This window comes from Chrysemys picta, chromosome 10 (assembly GCF_011386835.1).
Source record: "Chrysemys picta bellii isolate R12L10 chromosome 10, ASM1138683v2, whole genome shotgun sequence".
Lineage (NCBI taxonomy): Eukaryota > Metazoa > Chordata > Testudines > Emydidae > Chrysemys > Chrysemys picta.
This window is the reverse complement of record NC_088800.1, coordinates 79,559,489-79,585,881: the sequence shown is the minus strand read 5'-3', so window position 1 is coordinate 79,585,881 and position 26,393 is coordinate 79,559,489. Positions and strand designations below refer to the sequence as shown.

General features: G+C 46.1%; 1 protein-coding gene across 5 annotated transcripts in view; it reads left to right on the top strand.

The window, feature by feature from the left end:
* The window catches only part of RNF216 (ring finger protein 216), a 127,228-nt gene that overhangs the window by 91,331 nt on the left and 9,504 nt on the right, over window positions 1-26,393 (top strand). For 3 of the 5 annotated variants that reach the window (XM_005289066.5, XM_042853118.2, XM_065558997.1), the window contains 3 exons: window positions 6,770-6,867; window positions 9,666-9,888; window positions 24,533-24,602. In XM_005289066.5, coding sequence (XP_005289123.2) covers window positions 6,770-6,867; window positions 9,666-9,888; window positions 24,533-24,602 — 391 coding nt within the window. Of the gene's footprint in view, window positions 1-1,797; window positions 6,868-9,665; window positions 9,889-13,764; window positions 24,603-26,393 lie in introns of those variants that run through there. The other 2 variants (XM_065558998.1, XM_065558999.1) reach the window with 2 other exon arrangements.

Below are 26,393 nucleotides of genomic sequence, written 5' to 3'. Positions count from 1 at the left end.
GTAAGGTGCAGGAAATAGTGGATGGCTTTGCACAAATGGGGTTCCCTAACTGTGGAGGGGCGATAGATGGGACGCACATTCCTATTCTGGCACCACCCCACCTAGGATCCGAGTATGTTAATTGGAAGGGGTATTTCTCTATGGTTCTCCAGGTGCTTGTGGATCACCGTGGGCGTTTCATTGACATTAACACAAGCTGGCCCGGAAAGGTGCATGACGCACGCATCTTTCGGAACATTTGGCTGTTCAGGAAGATGTAGGCCGGGACTCTTTTCCCAGAGCGGAAGATCACGGTAGGGGAAGTTGAAATGCCCATTGTGATCCTTGGAGATCCCGCTTACCTGTTAATGCCGTGGCTCATGAAACCCTACACAGGGAGCCTGGACAGCAGCAAGGAACGGTTCAACTAAAGGCTGAGCCAGTGCCGAATGACTGTGGAGTGTGCCTTTGGCCGTTTAAAGGGCTGCTGATGATCTCTGTATGGGAAGCTGGACTTGGCCAAAAACAGCATCCCCGCGGTTATATCCGCGTGCTGTGCCCTCCATAATATTTGTGAAGGGAAGGGTGAAAGCTTCACTCAGGCATGGACCTCCGAGATTCAACACCTGGAGGCTGAATTTGCACAGCCAGAGAGCAGGGCTATTACAGGGGCCCAGCGCTGGGCTGCAAGGATTAGGGATCCCATGAGGGAGCAATTTGAGGCTGAAAACCAGCAGTGATATCTGGTACCCTGCACAGGAGTGAAGTGCAGTAGTTCCAATCTTTAGGAAGCAGTGTCTGCTTAGCAGACAAGCAGACTTGCAGTGCCTGTTTATTTCCTGGGCTAAGGAGTCTTTTACTTTATGCAATAATAAAGAATGTTTTCAAAGCCAAAGAATCCATTTATTGAAAAGAAAAAAAAATTATTGAAAAGAAACAAGGGGGTGGAGTGGGGAACGGTACAATCACAGATTCGCGTATGTCCTGTCTGGTGTGCTGTGCAGTGAGTGCTGCACTTCAGGATAGCTTTACTGCATGGTGATGGAGGTTGAGTGCAGAGGCTAAGGGTCATGATTTTTAGGGCTGGGTGGTGAAGATATTGGTGTTGGAGGCAGCGGGTGGCGTGAAGAACATGGAAGTTGGGGAAAGTGGGTTGGAGGTGACAGTGGGGCACAACAGAAAGAGTTTTGGGACAAGGGCTGTAGGGAGGGGGTGGCGTTTGCATTTGTGGTACTGCTCCTCTTTCTGCGTGGCTACCAGCTCCTGGATAGCATCTGCTTGGCACTCCAGAATGCTTATGAGCCTATCAGTGCTTTGCTGCCGGTGTGCGGTGCTTTGCCGCCGGTGCGCTGCATTTTCCTGGCGGATCCTGCTTTCTCTCTCCCTCCAGTCCTGTGCTTTCTCATTCTCTTTAATAGATTGCTGCATCACTTCTTGCAGCATGTCTTCTTTGCTTTTTCGCGGTCTCTTCCTGAGTCTTTGCAGTCTCTGCGCAGGCGATAAGAGGGACGGCTGAGGTCTCAAGGTTGATGCAGCTGTATAGGCAAAATGCAACATTTAACAGAGGCAGCATTGTTTATACCAGACAGAGTAATGATTCCCCCCCTTCTTAACTAGTAGAAAACACACAGGGTCTACACAATAACATAATTTTCCCGTCCGAAACAGAGCACACACATCCCACGGGAGCCTCAAAATGGTGAGTAAGGGGGACTGATTGTTTCAGGGTTGCACTGTCCTCTGGGTTTCTGTGCCTTGGGGAGAGCCAACAGCTTCAGGGGGCACCTACACTGAACACTGTCCCAACATTTTCCACAGGAGTTCGTCCTGGACGATATCTCGCTGCTGAGGGTGACCTGGAAAGCAAGGGAGGGTCTTCTACTGCAATGCAGCTTCCGCCCTGGCCCATATGCCGCTTGCCTGTGTGCAGCAATGGTCCCCCCGCCCCTCGTGGCACAGTGGCGCGGACACGTTAGCCTGGCTGGGACAAGGACCACAGTGGCTCTCCCGATAAACCTGCGCAAGCGCATTGCACACGTTCTGGATGAGACATTCGAGGAGATTACCGAGGCAGATTACCGCGATATGATAAATCACATCAATGCACCATTCTGCATCTAGGCATGCATGCCTAATCCTTCTCTCCCAAAGAGCCCGCACCGAAAAAATTCCTTCCCGAAAAAAAAAAACCCGCTTACTGGGAACCTGCTCTTCTGTCTGTCCTCCACCAAGTACGGGCCACTGCGACTGGCTACCTTCCTCCTGGCTCGAGAAGAGCTCCTAGCTGCATGGCTCCAGGGATTCCGGGGTTTCTCCGTCCGGCCCACCACCATCACTCCCGTTTTCCTCCTCCTCCTCCTCCTCCCCCCCCCCCCCCCCCCACCGGCTCTGAAGTGTCCATGGTGGTGCTCGGAGTGGAGGTGGGGTTAACCCCAAGTATCGCATCCAGCTCTTTGTAGAATCGGCAGGTCGCAGGGGGAGCACCTGAGCGGCCGTTTGCGTCGCAGGCTTTGTGGTAGGCACTCCGCAACTCCTTCACTTTGATCCTGCACTGCAGGGCGTCCCGGTCATGGCCCCTTTCCATCATGTCCCGAAGGTATTGTAATTCCTCCATGCTGGGGCTCGCTTGGCGCGTGGAGGCATGGTCACCTGCAAAGATTCGCTGATAGCACTCCATGCCACGCTGGGCTGAGCAAACAGGAAGGGGATTTTTAAAATTCACGGGGAATGTAAAGGGTGGGTCACATGACTGGTTACCTGAGGCCAGGGCAGTAGAGTTTGAACTGATGACCAGAGTGGCTAGAACAGGCATTGTGGAATACTGCCGATTAATTCTGGAGGCCATTCACAGCGCATTGGGCACCACACTGGCGCCGCAGCACTGCAGCGGCAGCACAATACTCGCTATTCCTCTCGGAGAGGTGGAGTACATGCAGCGCTGCAACCGCGGAGATACAGCGCTGCAAATGCCTTGCCAGTGTGGACGGGGAGTGAGTTACAGCGCTGGGGGAGCTTTTACAGCGCTGTAACTCGCAAGTGTAGCCAAGGTCTAAGATATGCAATTTCAGCTACGTGAATAGCGTAGCTGAAGTCAAAGTATCTTAGATCGATTTACCTCAGGTCCTCACAGCGCGGGATCGACGGCCGCGGCTCCTCCATCGACTCCGCTACCGCCGCTCTCTCCAATGGAGTTCCGGAGTCGACGGGGAGCGCGTTCGGGGATCGATATAGACGTGATATATCAATCCCCGATAAATCGATCGCTACCCGCTGATACGGCGGGTAGACTGGAAGTACCCTTAATGTTCATTCTGGCACAAGTATCAAGCCATTTAGAGGGCTGCAATTAGACTTTTGCATATGCAGCGTCTTGGAATAACTGGCAAGGGATTGTCTGTTTTGATCTCTCTGCTGAATGCGAACGTGCTATCCTTACCTCTGGCCCCAAATAGGAAAGCTGTGTAACTACTTCTCTTCTCCTGGAAACAAAGGGTCATCCTGAGCCGCAACATGTTTGTGCTAATCACAGCAGCTTCCTGTCAGCCTGCAGGAAACAGGAGCCACTACCTTCAATAGATGTACAGTGAAAAGATTACATTACGTGATTGAAGGGTTCTCCAGCACATCCTCCTTTCTCTTCTCCCTGCTCAATGTTTTAGTGAATTGTCCCACCCTACCTGGCAAGCTTGGGCAGATGCAACCAAATAATCAGTACTTAATGTCCCCCTTATTATCCATAGTCATTCTGGAACTGTTCAGTAATGCAATGGCCTTTTAGAGGACCGTGTGTTTATTGGCTAATCTAGACAAGCTGACTGTTACACTGAAAGCTCGGTGCTGGTAACACAGAGAACCTAAACTGCTAAAATAGCAGGTGAATGGATGAGTTAAAGGAATGCAGAAAACCAGGTAAAATAAATACCAAACAAAAATAAACTCACTGTCTTGGAAACATACCGCAAAATTAACTTTCCCAAGTTAGGCGCCAGGATGAACAGAACTATAAGTAGGCGGCATTGTCCCCTGGCCTGGGAGTCGGCAAACTGGGTTCTGTTCCTGGTGTGACACTGGGCAAGTCACATCTCCTCTGTGCCTCTGTTTATCCTCACACTTTTTTGCCCTTATCCTTTTAAAGTGTAAGCTGTTTGGGGTAAGGGGGGGCTTTTTGTGTGGTTGTATGTTGGGCCGCACAGATTAGGCAATCTTGGTTTGGACATGTAGGTGCTATTGTAATACAAATAAATAATTCAGGCTGGCTGTAAAATTCAGCCTGGAGTGCTGCATATAAGAAAACAGAGACAGTAAAGAAATGCACTTTCTCTTTATGAAACAGAGCTGCTTTGTAAAGCGCAAAAAGCTTCTTAATAATGGGCTAGACTTTCACTGTTCAAACTGAGCAATGATCAGAGACCAATGGTTACTTAGTATTAAAGCTAAGATTTTGTCAGATATTTTTAGTAAAAGTCACAGACAGGTCAGAAGCAACAAAGTCAAATTCATGGAGGCCCGTGACCTGTCCCTGACTTTTACTAAAAATATCCGTGACACAATGGGGAGCTACGGGGCAGCTGCAGGGGCTGACTGGCAGCTCCTGGGGCCCACCACCAGTGGGGGCTTGGAGCTCCAGGGTCCCCCGCCACCCGTGGCTCTGAGTTGCGGGGTATCCGCGGTCAGGAGCAGCAGGGTTCCCCAGCCACCCACGGCAGCTTGGAGCTGGGGGAGCCCCCGCAGTTCCTGGCTGCTGTGGGGGGGCAGAGGGACTGAAGGTCACGGAGGTCTTTGGAAGTCACGGATTCCGTGACAAAATTGTAGCCTTAGTACATGTAAATGCTCAATAGCTGAGCTAGTCAATTCAATTCCTATAACAGAGCTCAATGCAAAATGTCCAGGCCTGTGATCTTGGTAAAACACCGTGAGGCTATTAGGTGGCCCGTCAGGCCAGATTCATAGTGGTAGAAACAATATGGAATGTTTGCCAAAGCTATGCAGAGTATCTTTGGGGGAGAGCTCATTAGAATTCAATTTCAGCTGCACTTAACCTACCTCTTGTATTGGTTAACAGCTCACTTGTGCAAATATTGATTGTGAAGGATCCCAGCAGTGTATAAGGCAATAATTGCCATTTCTTTAGGCATGGTGGAAGCTAAGGGGAGAAACTGGACACATTTTAATTCCCTTTACTGGGAGTGCAGCACCATCTCTCGCTCCTTCGTTGTGGAGGAACAAGTCCTCCTGGGAGCAGAAGATGAGAATTCTATTTGGAAGTAAATTGAAGTCTCTGTGGTCTAAGGGAGACAGGAGTGGCAGAAGATTCCCTAAAAGTGGGGGGGCCACTGGCACCTGAACCGTGGCCCTGTCCTCCCACCCCACCCCTTCTCCTTGAGGCCCTGTCCCCTGTTTGCTCCTCTCTGCCCCCTACCCCCTATTGTTCGCCTTATGGCTGGTAAAAAGTGGGGTGGCCGTGGTCCCCTGGCCCCTCCCCATTCCAATGCCCCTGAAGGGAGATGGGGGGGGGAGGGTTAGGTATCTACAGTGTTTGAGGCAAGGATGGGAGCAATGTTAGCAAAACACCAGTGTTGAGAAGCAAGTGGAATGATTTAGCATGAGACTGAGTAGTACCTGATTCCTCAGAAAGGTATTATCTATGATATAATGAGACCCCTGGAGTTGTTAAACAGTCAGTAATAATTGAATCCTGGTTGGAAAGACATGGGATGTCAAGAGGAAATGGGTTGTATTTTGAGTTGCACTGGACTTGGCTATCTTCTCTTCAGGCTCCGAGCTACTGCTTCTACCCCATATATGGAAACTGTGGTAATTTATCAGGTTAGTCAGCCAGGAAATGAGCGTGTGTGTGTGTGTATGTGTGTGTATATATAAAAATAGGTATACATATCAAATATTTTTTAACTGTTTGCTGATCAGAGGATGCTAATGGCTCATTTTTCATCCCTCAAATAGAAATAGATTAGTTAGTGTCAAGACTCCCTCCCTACCCTGTTTTGACATCTTTCGTGACCCCAGTGGGTTTACAAACCCCAGATTGGAAAAGAGAGAATCTACAGGGAAGAGAGGATGGGTTTATTCCAAACTTCTGGTTAAATTATCACTTCTGCTCAGGTTAAGGATTCATAATAATTGGCTCAGATTCCTTCTCCATTCTCCAACTGTCTGCCCACATGCTGCCTTTAAGCATCAGGCCACTGGTGTATTTAAAGTTGACTGCTCTCTTAATTTTGTGAGGACTTGCTAAGCCGGACCTTGATTTGCTTTGTGGCCTGGGTGACATGGAGATTCCAGTCCACCTGAGAAGTGGTGCGAGGCTTTTCATTATGACCATGCTATGGAAACCCTCCATTTCTCATGATGAGCATCCTCTCAAGTTGGGGAGGGTTAGCACCATTTTGGAGTTCCCCTCACGTTGACTAAGACAGCTGCAGTTAGCACCATATGTACATCTTAGTCCCTCTAAACTTGTTCAGCTAAGCGTTCCTGGCCACGTCTTACATAGCTATTGGTGACGGCTTCTTACCTAGAGCCCATTGTTAAGCGATTATTGTAATAGCGGGAAGCTCCCAAATTCCTCTTGCACTTTCCCCATCATTGGGGTCTCTAGCTGCATGCTGATGGTTTGCAAAACTCGGCTGCTGCTGGTGAATCTCTGCTGTATGTTGTAGGCCTGATCTTTCAGCGCAAATCTATGCGGTTTGGGGAGCACCCTCACAAGCTTTGCTATTCAGTGATGTGTCTGGGATGGTCTCTTCCCATTAACACATGTTGTTCTCTTCAGGAAACCTGCAGGAAGTGCCAGGGGCTATGGAAGGAGCACATTAATCTTACCTGTGAACAGCTGGCTGAGAAGGATGACATAAAATATAGAACATCTATGTAAGTAACTTCCTGAATCTGGAAAAACTGGAAACTTATTCTAGCTTCTAATGTGGAAAAAGAAGAACAGGAGTACTTGTGGCACCTTAGAGACTAACAAATTTATTAGAGCATAAGCTTTCGTGGACTACAGCCCACTTCTTCGGATGCCTCTCAGAGTTGGTAAGACAACTCCCACCTGTTTATGCTCTCTGTATGTGTGTACAATAATCCTTAGTTCGTCACCAGGTCGCTCGTTAATGTTCAGTGCTAATCTAAACTGATGATGCAGTGCGGTTTGCCTAGGTGTCACTTACACAAAACTCTCCCCCATCTGGCCTACTCTTCTGCATAGAAGGAGACGTGCACATACATTTACACACACACACACACACACACACACACACACACACACACACACACACACATTTTACATGCTATTACAAGCTAGGGATTATTCTGTGAAGATTTTTATAGACCTTTATTTGAAATGCAGATGCTAAAACGTAAGGAGTTTCATAAAATCTCTTTTGGAGTCTGATCTCTGTCCATACAGTAGCGGCAGCCAAAATATTCTGGAATCTCTGTCATTGGAGATTTGTCAGAGCAGACTCGACAAACACCTGTCAGGGATTGTCGAGATAATACTTAGTTCTGCCTGGAGTGCAGGGGATTGAACTAGATGACCTCTCGGGGTCCCTTCCAGTCCTACGATTCTATGATTCTAATTGTAGAAAGTAAGTTGCGATATAAAACTGCTGGTCTGGCATATTGGAATTAGAACAGCCTGCTGCTGTTAATTTGGTCTCTCTTTCTCTTGGGTGTATCCCAGTCTCTAGTAATATTGTATCTTGTCATCTCTGATCTGGTATTTAGTGTGCTTGGGGCAGGCAGAAATCGAGTTTCAATACTAGAATTGAACTGTGGAGGTTTTAGCATTGTGAGTCCAAGTGAAGCCTCTTCATTCATCCCTCGGTACATATATTTTCAGCAAAATATTAACTTTCGTGGGCATCATTCAGTATCTTTCTGCCACTCCTTTCCCAGTAGAAAAGGGGAAGTCAGAGTATTGTGACTGTCATGTCCCAAATAAGAAGGGAAAAGTAGCTTTAAAACCTTTAACAGAGTTTTGCCTTCAGTAGTTGTCCAGATGAGATTTCACGTGTGAAGACAATAAAGCTTCCTGTTGAATATAAGGAAAAGGAAGCACAGCTGGAGTTTGGGCCTAGCTTCCTGCCTTGTGCAGAGTTTCCAAAAATGTACAAACAGCATCCTGTTAAGAGACCGAGGGAGGAGCAGCAATCGGAGCAGATTCAGTTCCATGGACCGCTTTTTCTGTCCATTCCTAATACAGATCCAAGTATTTGGATGAAATTCAGAGAGGGTGTGGATCCTAGTTCATTATCCACTACAGTCTAAAACTTACGCTAGGTCTGAAATTGATGTTAATTGAATTGTGAGAAATTAATGATGCTGGCGAGAGCAAGGGATATTATGGGCTGTGACTGTGAAGGTTGCCTCCACACTACTCCGCTAGTGCACCTCAATACAACACAGCCTCTGCTGATGAGCTCCAGACGGCTTTGATCTGGCTGATTGTGTGCTGAACTTGTGTCCACATCACAAGTCCACTAGATTGACTCTCTCTCACTCTCACTCTCACACACACACACACACACACACACACACACACACCACACCACCCCCATGGAAATGTAGCTTGTTCCATATGCAGCCGAGGCAAAAGAATCCATCTCTTTCAATACCAGTGCAGCACCTCCACTGGGCTACTGTGATACATTCCTCAGTCTCCAACCTATTGGTTTGGACTTTCCTAGTATCGCTTTCTCCTAGGTGGCGAATTTAGCCTGGCCTGGATCTCATAATCAGAAATAGATTTCTCAGCCCTCACGGTGACAGGAACTAATTGCCAAGACTTTTCCTTCCAATTCCCACACCAAGATAATATAGTTAATGGAGCCCTTCCAGTGGATTATACCCCAAGAATTATAATCCTAGAATTATGTCCATCGTCCGCAAACCGTCTCCCAGAGGGAAGGGTTGTGCAGTGCCATTGTTGGGACCAAACACTTCCAGATAATGTTCTGGATTCCAGCTTGTATTCTGTGCTATCATAAAGCCGATGTGCATATCTTTGAACAGTAACATCTAGAGAGTCTGTGTGGGAATGGGGGTAGACTCAAGAGGGATAAAATGCCCATTCTCCATAGGAAAGACTTGATTTTTCTTTAATTTCTGGTGAATAAAGAAATGTCCAAAAATCTCAGTCCTAGCGGACTAAAAATTGAAATATATGTTCGTGGCAACTTGGTAACCAAAGCAACAGCCAGACACAAAAGCTGGAGTTAGTGAATGACATTACTCAGTTTGCTTTCCCTGCACCTTTATCTCCTTGACTATATTTCTGTGCAGCCAAGTCAAGAATCCACGTGCCCTTTGCACCTTTGACTTTGGTTTGAAATTCTTTCCAACCCACAGCTTAGCCCTGCTGCATTTTGGCTCACTTGGAAACCAGATTTAAGCCTGTAGAATGTAACCGGTGATTAACTTCCTTTCACTCAATTTGTTTTCTACTCCTCAATTTGTTTTCTGCTCCAAATGCAGTTCAGCCCAGACCTCCTTGGAACAACACGAGGCTTTGGAGACGAAGTAGGGAGAAACAGGACCCTCTAAGAAGTGAGGGGGAAATTAGGGAAAGTGCTATTGAGAGAGCTGGGTTCTCATTACTCACGCTGAGAGTAGGCAAAGCAAATATACCGCTTCCAACTTCTTTCCCTTTTACCCCTCTTATGTTGCAGAGAAGAAAAAATGACTGCAGCCCGAATTAGAAAATGCCATAAGTGTGGGACTGGCCTAATTAAATCCGAGGGTTGCAATCGCATGTCCTGTCGTTGTGGTGCCCAAATGTGCTACCTCTGCCGAGCCTCCATTAATGGGTATGACCACTTCTGCCAACATCCTCGATCACCAGGGGCCCCTTGCCAGGATTGTGCAAAATGCTCTCTCTGGACCGACCCCACGGTAAGTGATTAACCAATCATGGACTATTACAATCACTGTTGAGTATTAATACCTTGTGTTAGGAGCTCTCCACCGTATGAGCTCTGTTTACAGATCAGCATAGGTGCAGGTTTAAGACAGCACAACCGTTTCCTTTCATCAGGGACAGCCAAATTGCTCTGGTAAAGGACCCCAGCATTCCCTTTAACAAAGAAAAAACTGAAAGACTTCTAGTAAAGATGCTTCTCCAGTTGGGAATGCTAAGAACAATGATCATGGCATCTGGGTGGTGGGACAGGCGTGCAGCAAAGAGGAATGAGGTGTGTATGTAGTATTTAGGGCAGCGGATGGGAGTTGGGATTCCAGGGATCTATTCTCAGTTTTGTGTCTGGCTCCTTGTTTGACTTTTGAGGAAATCGCTTGCTCTCTGTGCCTGATTACCAATCAGATATGGGTATTGTGACTCTGGGTGTAGATGGATGAGTGAATGTTTGTAAAGTGCCTGAAAGGTACAAAGTTACTCGTATAACGTATCCGTTATGTCCACTCTTGCTGCTTTTGGCAGTGCTTGCATTGAGGAGGACTGGAGTGTCGCTCTAACGTGGGAGGCTGTGATAGGTATAATAACCAGGGAAGTCACATTCCTGACGATTTTAATTTGTACAGAGCCAGAAAATGGGATGGGGGCAGAAGAAGGGAGTTGAGAGCTTCCTGCTGCCAGGAAGCAGCCTTAAAACAGCAAAGCTGCAAGCCAGTTTTCCCCAGTACTTGCCTGAGCTTGACTAGTACAAACTCTTCACCCTTGAAGGAGTAGCAGCACTAGGACCACAGTGGGTTACCAGAGCTTCACTGGTTCATCTTTATGCACCTCTTTGACTTCCTTACTCCGTGAACCGCCCTGCGTTGCTGCCATCCTTTAGGTGAACATCCCCACCGTCCCTCCCCTCTACCTGCAGGCTCTCAGGAGTTTCCAAATAATTCTGAACCCAGCTAGGTTCAATCGCTGGTTTAAACCTCCACCCCCCCCCCCCCCCCCAAAAAGTTGCCTTTTTCCTGACTTCTCCCAGCACTGAATAGTTTTTGCCCAGAACAGAGCCAGACAATGAACTAACTACACCTTTTCCCCGTGCCACAGCCAAAGTACTTCTGATGCCTGTTCCTTCAGTGTCCAAACAGTCTAATTCCACTGTTCCATTTCCCATCAGGACATGATTCTGCAAGTCAGGAACAGTCGAGCTTCCTCGTTTCCCACAAGGCTGCTGATTGTATTCAGCAATGGCATCTCTGCAGAGCCGGGGAGAACACAAGGGCATTCAAAAAGCTCATACTGTACTTAGAATAAAACAAAGCATATACTGTCATCTAGCCCTCTTCCTCTGTTTAATTAACCAGCGTGGCAAAGCAAAATTTCCCACTCTCAGCTGGGAGGTGGAACTGCCAACTTTTTTGGATGACCGAGCATTGGCTAGCTGAGGAGTTGAAGCTGGGTGAGTTCTCCGTTCAGTGTACACAGGGGTGCCATGAAACACATGGGACAGTGTAGGCTTTTAAGCTGAAATTGTAAATGGATTTTTGTGTATTAACTCCTTTATAAAAAAAAAAAAAAAAAAACGGTTTCAAAGAGAATAGGTGGAAGGGTTTAGGGCAGGTAATTCAGCCTTGCCCCAGCTCTGCTCTAGCATGGGGAAAGGGGGTGTAGGGGAAAGAACAAGACAGAGAAAGTAACCCGAGGTCAAGAAATGCAAGATGCAAACTGAGTTGTGTATCTCATAAGGGGAAATCGAGAGAGGCAGAAGAACATCAGGAACCCTATCGGGGTTCCTATCCTCTGTCTTGGTGACCTCATTTCAGTGATTCGGTACCTTGCTCAGCACTGTGCCCCCGTGCTCCACGTCTGGACACCATTGTCATTTGTGTGTGTCCCTTTCACCCCTTGTCCGTGTAATCCTTTTTAGTTTTTTCTTTCCTTTCTAACCCTCTTTATTCCTTAATCAACAGAAGGCTCCATGCTGCTTGGTATGGAGTTGGAGTGTCCATGGTTGGATCATGTGCCCTTGTAAGCAAACTTAGTGCTAAGGGTACAGAAAATAAAAGCCTGAGCCACGCAGCGGCTTCCTGAATCTGCAGCCCTGTGCATGCGAGCAGCTCCTGCCCAGCTATCAGTATTACAGAGTGCTGCAATCATGAAATGGACGTGTGCATTCAAGTGAGGCTTTTATTAGAGGCAGGGCAGATCTAGAAGCAAGCTGCTTTCTCCCCCTTCACTGCTCTTTTTGGTCTATAAATGTACACCCTGGACTAGTTCAGCATCTCCCTTCCCCCCACTACTTCGGTTAGGGCAAACAGAGTTACCACGTTCTGATTGTCTTATTAACAGAGCAAGAAATGGTAGCTATGGTGCAGGAGTCCACTTTGCACTTTCATGAAAATGCATTTTAACTTGCTGTTACATTTTGGGATGGTTGATAGCCTGGTGAAGAAGAACCCATTATGGAGGCATTGGTAGAGACCCCGTAGTTAAGACCAATTTCTGTTTTGTCCTTAAAGCCAGGAATTTAACCTTTGTTTTGCATGAAAAATACCAAGTATCCTTCCCCAAACTTAGAACACTCACTCTTTGAGTCTAGAACAGGGGTAGGCAACCTACGGCACGGGTGCCAAAGGCGGCACGCGAGCTGATTTTCAGTGGCACTCACACTGCCCAGAACCTGGCCACCGGTCCGGGGGGCTCTGCATTTTAATTTAATTTTAAATGAAGCTTCTTAAACATTTTTAAAACCTTATTTACTTTACACACAACAATAGTTTAGTTATATATTATAGTCTTATAGAAAGAGACCTTCTAAAAATGTTAAAATGTATGACTGGCACGCGAAACCTTCAGTTAGAGTGAATAAATGAAGACTCAGCACACCACTTCTGAAAGGTTGCCGAACCCTGGTCTAGAATGAGTCTTCTGAGACTATACAAATGAATCTGTTAATTAGTTTGTTAAAAAATAATTAAAAACTGAGTCCTTTAAAACATTTAGCATTTTCATTCTTTGTCCCAAATGGTCTTACCAGAATAATGCAGGCACTTAAATCTTTCTATATAGTCAAAATAATTTAAATCTGGTCCACAGGCAACATTTTAAAAGATTAAGTTGTAACTAAGCTAAGTTATTAGTGATTGTATCTAATGGTTATGGTTCTATAAGCTACAGACAAGCTCAGGCAACTACTAAGTGGAGCCATTGTGACATACGGGATAGTTTAACCAATTATCACCTCTGCAGCTAATTTGCATTCAATAATTCTGTTAGTTGTCATGAGTTAGGGATATGAGGGAGGCTGGACTCACATGCCAACAGCTCTCATTGGTAGGCTGCTTGGCCCAGCTGTCACTTCAGATGTTCTGTGGCCACATGCTGTCTTGAAAGGTACTGCAGCTTCGATTCCATTGCACGCTCAGGCAGTGCTGCCGGGAGTTCTGAAAGCACAGAGACATTGGGACTCTAGTTCCCTGCCCCCCGGCACATACTGCTGGTCTCACTAAGGCCACCCTCTAAGCCCATAAATCAGTTGCAAATTAAGGGCCAGATTTTACCAGTATGCTCAGCTGGTCTGTGCTGATCTGATGATGCGACACCGCTGTAAACCCAAATGACTCATGGAGTTTGACTGTTTTGGTGAACCAGTGAATCTGCCCTTAGGAGTTTAAAAACGTTAAAATGTTCGTTTAATATTACCTGTCTTCAAATTATTGGAAATATTGCACGGTAGCCTTTACGTTGAGTTTCTTGTTTCGGGGTTATGACATTATAAAACACTTAGGAAATTCCCAGACAAACTATGTTAAGCTGGAGTTAAAGTTGAGAGTATGCTTGAGTAACTTAAGGCAAAAATCATTCCACAGACGTTGCAGTTATCCCCAAATCAAGCATTATAAACAGAGGAAATTCAGAGTTAAGCTTATACATAAAAAACTCCAGACATGTTAAGGTAAGAAATGTACAACTAAGACACTCAAACAACTTTAACTCTGCTGGGGGGAAGTGGGGGGAGGAATCTCTCTAAAAAACAGTTTAGTCTAATGCGGGACCACAAATTCTAAAATGCCTTAGTCATAATACTGTGGTTATTGCATATCATCCACTCAGGCCCTTCAAAACTGAATGGCTGTTATTTTAATAACTCTGCATCTCTTTGTGTGACAAATCTGAGGAACTGTCAGAGGTTTTGGAACAAATTGATAAAGCAGAAGTAGTAAGTCACCAGGACCAGATGGTATTCACCCAAGAGGTCTAAAGGAACTCAGATATGAAATTGCAGGACTACTAACTCTGGTATGTAACCTATTGCTTAAATCAGCCTCTGTACCAGATGACTGGTGGATAGCTAATGTGATGCCAGTTTTTTTCAAAAAGGCTCTAGAGGTGATCCTGACAATTAGACTGGTAAGCCTGACTTCAATGCCAGGCAAATTGGTTGAAACTATAGTAAAGAACAGAATTATCAGACACATAGACGAACATGGCTTCTGTAAAAGGAAATCATGCCTCTCCACTCTATTAGAATTCTTGGAGGGTGTTTCACAATGCACAGTCAACCTGTGGAACTTGTTGCAAGGGGATGTTACGAAGGCCAAAAGTATAACTGGGTTCAAAAAAGAATTAGATAAGTTCATGGAGGATAGGTCCATCCATGACTATTAGTCAAGATGGTCAGAGACACAACCCCATGTTCTGGGTATCCCTAAACACCTGACTGCTAGAAGCTGGGACTGGATGATGGGGTGAATCACTTGATAGAGTGCCTTGTTCTGTTCACTCCTTCGGAAGCATCTGGCACTGGTCGCTGTCAGAAGAGGGCGTACTGGGCTAGATGGACCATGGGTCTGACCCACTATGGCCATTGTTATGTTCTTATGCCAATGTGTTCTCTAGCAGCACCCCCCTCTTCCTGCAGTACTGCATCTACCCTGTCCCCTTTATGATACAGAACTGCCTTTATCCCCCTTTCCTGTTGCATGAAGGAACGCACAAGAAATAGTCTGCGCCTGGTGCTCCTCAGGCTCTCCACAGCTGATCTGGGAATGATTTGAAACCAAAACCTTTAATCCTTTGGAAGTCTCTTTCATGAAATCATTTCAAGTTTATTAATAACGGCTGTGGCCACACATACATGGAAAAAAGAGAGCATTAAAAAAACCAGAAAGGGAGGCCCTGGTGGATAAACCCATTCAGCGTCATTTTTCTAAAGCAAAAAAACTCAACCCAGAAATAATGAGTGGGTCTGTCCTTTCTCCTTTTGCATGAGGCTGGCAGACATTTTTCTGTGACGCTCGGTAATTAAAGACGGTACAAAAAACCCTGCAGATAAAAACAGTATTTTGAAAAGCTTCATTGATAGCATAAAATAGATTCTATTTTGGGAGCTGCGGTTGGGATTTAGCCTCTGTCTGTGACTTGTGAATCTTTCCTTTATCCTTTGACACTGCAGTTTCTCTTCCCTGATGTTTTTGGCTTCACTGTGTGCATGCACGGGGCTGCTGAGGCAGTAGATGCGTGTGTTCTTTTCCTCCTCAAAAGCATTGTCAGAATTTGCTTTCCATTTGTTGCAATGAAAAGGTGCTTTCCCTAGCAACTGAACCCAGCTCTTTATTTAATCTCTCCACGAATCTGCCACGAGCGCTAAGTCAGAGCCATCCTCTTCCTCCGTGCTTGGCATACTGTTTTGTGCATTCCTTTGAACTCAAAAGAGAAGCAGCTGAAAGGAAGAGCCTTCTTTCTCTAAGATGTAACCAGATCCTTCCCTTGTTTTTGGAATCCCTCCTTAAAGTAGAAAACTGGTCAGCTAACAGTCCAGCACTCTTCTTCGTTCTACTCTCTGCGTCACGTGTCTTTCATTTGACTGGCAGAACTTGGTGAGACACTGTTTGCATACCCACGTATTGGATTCAGGGCAGATCTAAGGGCTAGTCTACACGGGCAACGTTAAAGCGCTGCCGTGGCACGTGGCTTGTGTAGTTGTGGCAGAGTGCTGGGAGAGAGCTCTCCCAGCACTCTAAAAAAACCCACCTCCACGAGGAGTGCGGCTCCCAGTGCTGGTGCATTGTCTACACTGGCGCTTTACAGCGCTGAAACGTGCTGCGCTCAGGGGGGTGTTTTTTCACACCCCTGAGCAAAAAGTTGCAGCGCTGTAAAGTGCCAGTGTAGACAAGCCCTTAGTCTTCTGTTGACATTTAAAATGCAGAATATTTTAATAGGTCTTGAGCAACTTTGTGATGTGGTATCTGCCTAATCGCGTTTCGCTTGGCACCTCCTTATATTTCATATATAAGAGACTTATATATAAGGACCAAGATAAGCAAAGCGCCCCCCCCTCCCCCAACTACCATCATCACAGAAATGGTTCCTGTGCCTATGTGATCTTAATGTGTGAACCCTGCTTGGTGTTGTAGAGGAGGCTAAGAGAATCCTAGATTTCCTACTATTAACAAGCCCGAGGGGACAGGATGATTTCTTGTTCCTCCCAACTTGGTTTGATTAGCTTGAATCTGTGCAGCCTGTGAACAGACAGACTGGAATATTGGCTGAGAATTATTTTTTTCTTATTAAATCTGTTGGGATGTATAACACTGATAGAGAGTATAAATTGTGCTTGCTGCTTTACTTGGAGGTACATCATGTTTTTAACATGGTTTTGTTGGCACCCAAGGATTAGTCCTTCCTAACCTCTTCCCTGGTCTTGACTACTAATCTGGTAAACTCTGCCAGTACAGTAAGGGTGCAGAATCTTAACCCTCTGGTTGGTTACTTCGGGAAAGGACGGGCGCCTTGTCAATGATTGTAAATAGTTTTCTGTCGTGTTTGGCTTCACCTAATTAACACTAGCAATTATAGGCTCACAAAAATTGCCAGATCAGATTAGCGGTTCATATAGTTCAGTATCCTGTCTCAAACACTGGCCAGTACCAGATGCTGTAGAAGAAGATGCAAGAAATGTTGCAGGAAGCAGTTATGGAATGACTTGCCCATAAGGAATTTCTTCTTAATTCCATTCAGTTAGAGATTGCTTTATGCCCAGAAGCAGGGGAGTTTATATCCTTTCTAGAACTCTTTTCTTTTAATCCTTCCAATTAGAACTCTGGATCTTCTTGTTATCCATGCAAATGTCCAGTACTGTTTGCATTCCCCAAACTGTTGCTCTCAATTATTGTTTGTGAGCTCCACGTAAGTCTGTAGTGTGGAAAATTATTTGTTCATGTCTGCAAAATGATGTTCATAAACTGCCTACTCCTCACAGAAGCCCTGTGTGACAGATTAGTGTGTGTCTGGATTGTCTCCATCATTCTGCAAACTCTATTCTGTTTTATGAACATCATTTTGCTTCTGAAATGCACCGTGCCTTCCTTTTTTAACCTCCATGTTGGACTGGGTTATCCAGTAGATGTTATCAGGGTCTCTCTCTGCCCACTGGGAGAGCAATCAGGAGTCATTATGCTGGAGGGTCTTACATTCAAATGGAAGCACCTTAAAACAATCCGCTGGCTGCAGCCAAGGAGCACCAGTTTTCCCAGTGTGGACTTCAAGTGGGCTGTAACAAAGAAACAAATCAACTGACAATGGATTTGAAGCTCCTTGGGGTGAGGGGGGTCACCTGACAAGAGGGGGACTGGAACTTTTATAAAAGGGAGATGTTCTCGCTTACCGGAACAAGAAGGCATGACTGAGCTGGGGAAAGGAAGGCCCTGAAAGGACTGATCAAAACACAAAGGGCTTTCTGAGCAATGAGGACACTAGAGGGAGAGATTTGAGCGCATATGCTTTATTCTTCCATAGATCTATGTATCTCATATGCTTAGTCTATGTAAAAAGTGTTTGATTTAGAAATTCCTTTGCAAAGTCTGTGTATCCATTGCTTTAACTGTCACATAGTCTCTGAAGGATGAAATAGTAATTCGAAGGGTCCAGCTCTGGGGAGCATGTTGTTGCTACTGGTGAGATTTGGGATGACCAGCATTAACTTCAGGGCCTAGGCAATTGGACTGTGGAGTCCAGTTTCCCAGGAAGGAGTGCTAGATAGAGGTTCTGCACCCCGAGAGTGTGCTTAGAGGCCTAGAGTGAGTGCTTCTGACCCTGCAAGATTAAAATCATGTGGGATCCAAGGTTTGGATCTATCACAGCAGCCTGGTGAGCACAAAGGGAAGCTCATCCAGGATTGTGGCAATCCTATGGCAAGTTTAGTGCCCAACCACCTTTTTTAATAAAAAAGATTGTTACGGCTTGCTTCACGCACGGCCTCTATCAATACTCGTTTTAGAGTGTCCGTCAGTGCAGCTTCTGTTTCGCTGTTTCCATGAAGTGCTGCAGATCAAGTACAAGCAAAAGGGCTAAATTTCCAGCCCCGTGTAGTGCTGCGTAACTTACTGGTATTTATATCACTCCTTTTAAGAACTAAAGGGGACTGATAAATCTGTGTATAAGCTACAAATGGGAAAAGGGGGGAAATCTATTGAACGCCTGCTGTCCCGATAACAATAATACATCTTTGGTCAATAAATGCCCAAGGGAAGTATCTCCATTGCAGAAGGTAATCAATAAACCATGCTGGAACATCACACCTGAAGCTGCACCAGATTTCTTTTCAGAGCAAAGAACAGTTGCAGGTGAAGCACTAGTGAAAACTGTTCTTGGGTTTTTTGGGAGGTAGGAGTTGGGGCGGGGGGAATGGCTTTGTCTACAGTCTTAATTTTTTTTTATTATCAGGGGATAGCTTCTGCTTTAGGGGCATAGCAGTAAAATGTGAAAGCATTCCTGTTATAAGGGGTGGTTATTTACAGCACTAAGATCTCGGGAGTAAGAATTGTTTTTTCAGATTTTAATTCTGACCTGTAACTGCGCATATAAGGGCTGGTCCACACTAAGCCCCCAGTTCGAACTAAGATACGCCACTGCAGCTATGTGAATAACGTAGCTGAAGTCGAATTATCTTAGTTCGAACTTAAAGGTACTTACCGCGGGTCCACACGTGGCAGGCAGGCTCCCCCGTGGACTCCGCCTTCTCCTCTCGCGGAGCAGGATTACCGGCGTCGACGGCGAGCACTTCCGGGAACGATTTATCGCGTCTAGACAAGACGCGATAAATCGATCCAAGAAGATCGATTGCTTGCCGCCGAACCAGTGGGTAAGTATAGACGTACCCTAACAGTCAGTGCTTTGTGGTGTTAACTTTCCTCCACAAGAATGTCCTAAAGTCTCTCTTATTACTCTCACATTGCATCAGTTTTTGTGCCTCAGTATTCCAGCTGGTATGCATTTTTCTTAAATACTGACAGTAATTAAACCCCATTAAGCACTTGCCAAATCTAATGTTTTAATGCAGGGTTTTTATTTTAAGTGGGAAAGTGTGTTTTATTGGCTTTTTTTTTTTTGTACACTTACATTAGTAGACATCACTCTTCTAGAAGATGGATGCAAAACGGTTCTAGGCCGAGGCTTTGCAGTGCACAGAATGTGGAATTAATTATAAATATTCCTGAAAATTGGATTTCACAATGGAAAAGTTGACTGCTTCATTGCTGCCCGACTGCTTCAGAATTCAGCAGCTAACTTGTCAAGCAGTGTCTCTTTCTGGGAGCATGTTAAACCTGTGCTCTATGACCTGCACTTGGCTGCCTTTGGGTTTCTGGATTGATCTTCAGATGTTGCTTTTGATCTATAAAACCCTAAGTGGGCTGGGGCCTACCTACCTAAGAGATTCCATCTTTCCCCGGTTACGCTGCCGCAGTTGCAGTCAGTTGAGGCATCTGAACAGATATAAGAGAGGGTGTGGCTGGCAGAGTGTTCTTCAAGTCTTCTTCCCCCTGGTCTGTAACAGCCAGAGTTTTAGACTTCAGGGTGTGCCATAAGGCCTACCTTTTCTCTGTGGCTCCTGAGGAAGTGGGTTGTAGAGAGAGCTGCTGCAGGACTCTGGGGATTGTGTGTGAGATTAATTTTTAATTGATGGTGTGGCTGTGTATTTGATCTGCGGGAATTCACGGGTCTATTTTAATGTATTTAAACAAAAAAGTCTATCTCCGAGCATTGCGTGAATACACTATTACACAGTCTAAATATTGCCCCGGTAGCCCTAATGGGCTAATTGGCAATTGAGGCAGAGAATAACAGTGGTATGGTGGCTGGCTAGGTACCCAAACTGCAGTAGTTTACATTTTTTTTAGTCTTGACCCCAAAGCTGAATCTCTGTAGTAGGGTCTCCTAGCAGAGGGAACTTGCACTGTTGATGTATCCGCTTCAGATGTCATCCACGGAATTGAGCTACTGTGACAAGAGTGTCCACAGAATCCACAATCTACACAGAAATTATACAAGTCAGCAGGGCTTTGGGATTGTCATTAAGTGACACAAAAAGCATTCTCTTTGCTCAGGAGGTAGGAATCTCCTAAAGATGAAGCTTTCCTTGCTGAGGGGTGGTAAAACTGCATCACGTACATCAGCTTTCCGAGTAGCAGCCGTGTTAGTCTGTATCCGCAAAAAGAACAGGAGTACTTGTGGCACCGTAGTGACTAACACATTTATTTGAGCATAAGCTTTCGTGGGCTACAGCTCACTTCTTCGGATGCATAGAATGGAATAAACAGAAGATATTTATACATACAGAGAACATGAAAAGGTGGAAGTAGCCATACCAACTGTAAGAGGCCAATCAATTGAGATGAGCTATCATCAGCAGGAGAAAAAAACTTTTGAAGTAATAATCAAAGTGACCCATAGAAGGTGTGAGGATAACTTAACATGGGGAAATAGATTAAATTAGTGTAATGACCCAACCATTCCATTCTATGCATCCGATGAAGTGGGCTGTAAATTTGTTAGTCTCTAAGGTGCCACAAGTACTCCTGTTCTTTTTGCATGTACCTCAGCGGTTCTCAACCAGGGGTCCGTGGGCCCTTTCAAGGGAGCTGCAGGGCCCTGTGGCTGAAACCCAGAGCTCGATCACTGGCGCCCACCATGGGGTTGAAGCCCCGATCCCTGGTGCCCCCTGTGAGGCAGAAGCCCTGAGCCCATGGGCAGAGTTGGGGACATGGAAGGCATTGGTGCTCCCCTCCCTTCCCAAACACCAGCGCAAAAGCATGGCCGTCCCGGAGCAGCCCCATCTCCTCTCCCCGCCCCTGGCCAGGTCGGAGGCAGGAAGCCAGGCAGTGCGGGGCAGCTGGTGCCATGGAGCAGGCAGCAGGCAGCGTTCCCTCATCTCCTGCTGGTGCCCTGGGTTGAAGCTCCTCCTTCAGCTCCCAGCCCCCTTTGCTTCTGCAGAGGCAGCCAGTAAGAGCTGCCCAGGTGGGGGGGCCTGGCTCTATGGCTAGCAAACCCCTTCGGGAACAGGGACTGCAGGGGAGCCCTCCCAGCACACAGCCCCTAATACCCCTCTCCCTGCACCCTGAGCTATCTCACTGCCTGCACACAGCACCAGCTACCCCCTGCCTTCACACAGCCCCTCGCCACCCCTTCGCTGCACCCTGAGCTACCCCTTGCCTGCACACAGCCCCTCGCCACCCCCTCCCTGCACCCACAGCCACCCCCTGTGTGCACACAGCCCCAGCTACCCCCTCCCTGCACCTTGAGGTACCCCTCCCCCTGCCTGCACACAGCCCCTAGCTATCCCCTCCTTGCACCCTAAGCAGTTTTCAAACTTTTTGAGCTAAGCCCCCCACCTTTGAGTTATAATTTTTGGTCGCACCCGCCGCTCCCGCCCCCCCAGCTCAGACAGGCTGGGTGGCCTCCTGAGGTGGAGTTGGTGGGTGGAGGTGGCGTTCCCTCCCTGGACCCCGCTATGCGGAGGTGGCTCAAGCCCCGCTGGCCACCCCCGCCACACCCCCATAGAAGTCAAACTATGCCTTTGCCCAAGGCCCCTACCCCGAGCCCCCCCACGCCTGCTGGGCCCTGGAGTTTTTATAGCATGTCGAGGGGGCCCTCGGAGAGAAAAAGATTGAGAACCCCTGATGTACATGGCAGGAGCCAGTTCTTCCAGGGGGAGCATTCCATGGGCTGGTATGCAGAAGACCGGCTCCTATCAGTTGCATGTTGTTAGGGGTGGGTGTGTTGCTTCGGATAAAATAAGGTGCAGGCTATACCTTTTTGTGGGGGTGGGGGGCAGGGTAAGGTTAGCAGAAGTAGTGACCTGTTCCTTGTATACAAATTTTTAGAAGCAGCTGTTCCAAGAAGTGGAAATACTGTGGGTGAAACAGCTATTTCAATAGTATTTTAACCCGGCTGAAAATGGAAAATACTGATAGCTTGAGAATTCTAGGCCAGAGATTAAGTTAAAAACTCAACACTGGATATGCCTCTGAACTCTGTTTGCCTGTTCCTAACTATACATTGTGTTCTGGGACTCTCCCAGCCAGGGAAAAGAGCAATCTGGTATCTGTAGTTCAGACTCGGAGGGTAATTAGAAGCGTGTGCATGATTTATGGTAAGCTTATTCCATAAAATAGTTGTGCTTCAGCACTTTCATGGCAATATATAGACTATCATTAGCAATCCATGGAAGTAGCCCCTTTGAAAAAGTGTTTAGGAAAGACTTTAAATTTAACCACTGACTCAGAAGAATAATCAAAGAGGGGGAAGGAATTAGGCTTGATAATCCTTCAGATTAGGATAAGGTTTCCCAGAGACAATTAGTTTATCTTCCCTCCCCCCGACCCATGAACACCCCCTGAAGAAGTTTAGCCGCCATTGCTGCTAGACAAGTACTGGACGACCAGCTCTGAATCAGGAAGCTGGCAAAACTTACAATCACTTTTATACGTGCACACTCCTAGCATATTTCACAGGAGTGTCCCAGAGCACTTTCCAAAATACAGGATATTTTCCACATTAAAAATTTGCAAGAAAAAATGTATGGGTTTTGCAGTAATGGAAATAAGATGGATAGAATTAACTAGAGCCAGGCATATTGTGAGGCATCCACTGTTGAAATTCCCCATATGTCCAACTGCAATCTCTTCAACAGTTGAAGAGAACGTAACTTTTATTTCTTACACAAATGACCCCCAAGTGCTTTCTGACTAATGCAGATATTCTGTGTCCTGCAGTAGTTCCCACGCCCAGCCTTAGGTCTTAGAAACTATTGCTGAGGAAAGAGGTGCTGGCCAGAATGCTTATTTCCTGCTCTTCTCAAAGAATGACGGGGGTCAGTGTTTCACCTCGGTAGCCTCCAATGGCTGATAGAAAGTAACCGCAATGTAACATTGCAAAGAATGGTTAAGAGAATCACGGCCATAAATACAAACGTAGGTTCTACAACCAAATATCCCAAATGTTCTTTTGTTAGGCACAAATAGGAAGCCATCTCATTGGCCCTTTGATGACATGATCTGATTTGCCTTGACAGTTCCTGCTTGCTGTTCTGTAATGGAAAAGCCATTTTCAGAGTGATATGGAACAGGCAGAACTGGATAGTTGATATCAAAAGAAACAAACAAAATGATTCCTGGCTTTCACACTAAAATTAGAATGATTTGTATTAAGATTAATTATATCAACTTGATTGGGATCATCTGGGTATCACAATCAATTCCCCTCACTTCAGGCACTTTTCTCATCTATCTAGGTACTTACGGCCCCCATCACCGCACCTCCTTCTAGAGTCACTCATACCGACCTTTTGCAAAGTGTTTTGACCATTTTATGAAAAGCGCCGTCTATCTAAATGCTGGCTATTAGCCACCACAACTGTTTGAATGTCTAGGATTCACAAGGCTATCGCAAATCCAGGAGGTGCAGAAGGGGTAATGCAAGTGATTCAGGAGGAAGCTGGAGAGGAGGAAAAAGAGGTGAAGAAGTTATTGGAGGACCCAGTCTGCACATGCTGGCTGGATGTGGAGGGATACTTTCAGTCCTGAGTTTGATCTCACAAACCCTTTTATATTGGAGAGAGAAGATGGGCGAGGTAATCTCTCTTATTGGACCAATTTCTGTTGGTGAAAGAGACAAGCTTCTAGGCTCACAGAGCTCTTCTTCAGACCATCTCGTGTCTCTAATATCCTGGAACCAACACGGTTACAACAATACTGCAAATCCCTTGATATAATATAACTGAACATTCTTACTATAACTTGTAGATGGCTTTAAAAAAACATTAGAATTCATGTCCTCAGAATCCAAGATAGGATCTAAATGGACTCATTAGTGCAACATTCAGCTACTAGAGCCAGGATTTAAGTTGTGTTAATCCAATTGTTGGGCCCACCACTCTAGAGCTGTTGATGTAGTGTAAATATTTAATGGACTATTGCCATTTTAAAAGATTAATAGCACTCCAACAACTCTTCGGATGGACGGGAGAGGGAGTTTAGCTGCTGCACTCTGATTTGTCAAGCTAGTGAATTTTAACACTGATCTAGCTGAAAAGCAATCATATGGCTCTTCATTATTCTCTGTGGAGTAGGTTTGGATTCTGTACAGAACCTGTACTGCAGTACTGCTATGGCTGATTATGCTTTTCTGACAAAATCAAGGGTGGTTGCAAGAGGACCACTGTGCCAGATTCACTTTTAACAATGGGCATCTGATCTTTACACGCACACAAAACTGCATTAGCCCTGGTCAAAATGCAGAGATCTATTTGCAGCAGTAACTGGTTTATTAACCTGTTTGTTTTATTTCCTTGTAATTTAGGAAGATGATGAGAAAATAATCCAGGAGATTCAGAAGGAGGCTGAAGAGGAGCAAAAGAAGAAAAATGGAGGTAGGTCATGTAATTGCCCTCATACAAAACTGGCGATCCAGGGTGGATTGTAGAGGCACCAGGAGAGAGCAAGAGCTTCTAAGCTGCTGGTGAGTCTCTGGTCCCTAGTTGCATCTTCAAAGGCCAGGCTCTTTGCAGATTCCCTTGTAATAACACTCCCATAAATCTCATTTGGAGTATTGCTACAGAAGTTTGTTGGTTTCATATTGTACAAAAACTTCTAACTGCCCCACCTGTGTCCATAGTAGGTAATGGCTCTGATCTGCTGTGCAGGAACTAGTTTGTTTTCTGGTCCTCTTATCTTGTTAAATATTGGGATTGCCTCAGAAGGGTGTGCACTGTCTCTCAAGTGACCACTTTAGCTTAAGGAGTTTTCAGTTGTTTCTAAAGGAAATATTTTCTGTCCCTTAGCCAGAAGGGGGATGACTACAATATATGACCCCAAAGGTTGTCTCTGTGCAAGGATTTTCACCCTTGCGTTGCCAGTGGTGGAAATGCTAGTATAGACAGGGCACCGGGATCTTTGCTGGGGTGTCTTCTAGAGCTGAAGCCGTTAACCCTGGGGGTGGTCAGAAAAGGCCTAAATGACACTGGTTGAAAATGTCTGTGCCTCACCGTTGCTCCAGCTTGTGGGCCACTCAGGGCAGGAGACTATGCCACTCGCCCGTTCTTGGACAGTGTGGGAGAGAAAACAGAGGCTCCTCACGGCTGAGGAAGAGGGAGAGGAAAGTCAGACTTCTCAGTCCAAAAATCTATTGTGCCTTTTAACTAAATTATCTGAATTCTGACAGATTCTGGTCTTCAAAATTAAATGAAAACAAAGGCAGGAAGCCATGGAGGAAGTTCAGAAGACCTAAATGAAGATGAATTAGGAACCAAATTGAGGGAAAGCCACAAAACTAGTGTCTCCCAACTAGGGCCTCCCCTTGTACTCCTCATTGTCCAAACCTAAACTGTGCAGGGCCTGGACAGTTGTGTGGGGTGAGGGATTCCCTGCACTGGAGCCTAGGGGGTTCTACCCATACGGTTGGGGTCTGGAAGGGGAGAGGAGTCTACAGTCCTGTGTATTTAGATATTCTCTGGGAGCAGCTGGGAGGGGACTCTGGAAGAGCAGAAAATTCCTTCGGTATCTGACCGCTACAGATTCAAAAACAGTGTAATGCTGATATGCCATGCTCTTCTCTGCAAAGCTCTAATAGGCATGCCAGTGCCTCTCAGCACCTCCTAAAACCAGAGCAGCTCTCTGAGAGTTGTTGTCATCCAACAAAGGAGGTAATTAAAAATCAGTGTTCTTTGCAGAGTATGTGTCTGTAGATCCTATTTTAGGGTTGCATGTGCCTCATGCATGCAAGACCGGAAATTTGAGGAGCAGTGTTAGCAGGGCTGAACATGTGCGTTCCTTGTGCATACAGGGCAGGGTGGACACTGCCTCTCTCCCATTTCCCTCTTACAGCCCTTGGCAGCAAGACAAAGCCTAGCAAGTGCCCGACCTGCTAGTTGGAAGCTTTGACTAAATTTTCTGTAAACCTGAACTATTCAGAACTTCTATGATCTTCAACCGCTGTAATCCTATCGACTTGTCTGGACCACATATTGATGGCTAGACCCTCTGTACACCCACACATCTCCCACAGGGCTCCTTAGCCTGGCAAACTCGAAATTGTAGGCTTCAAGTCCTGCCCATCCTGTGATGGGCTAATCCAGGGTTTCTCAAACTTCATTTCACTGCAACCCGCTTCTGACAACAACATCAAAATTACTCCACGACCCTGGGAAGTGGGACCGAAGACC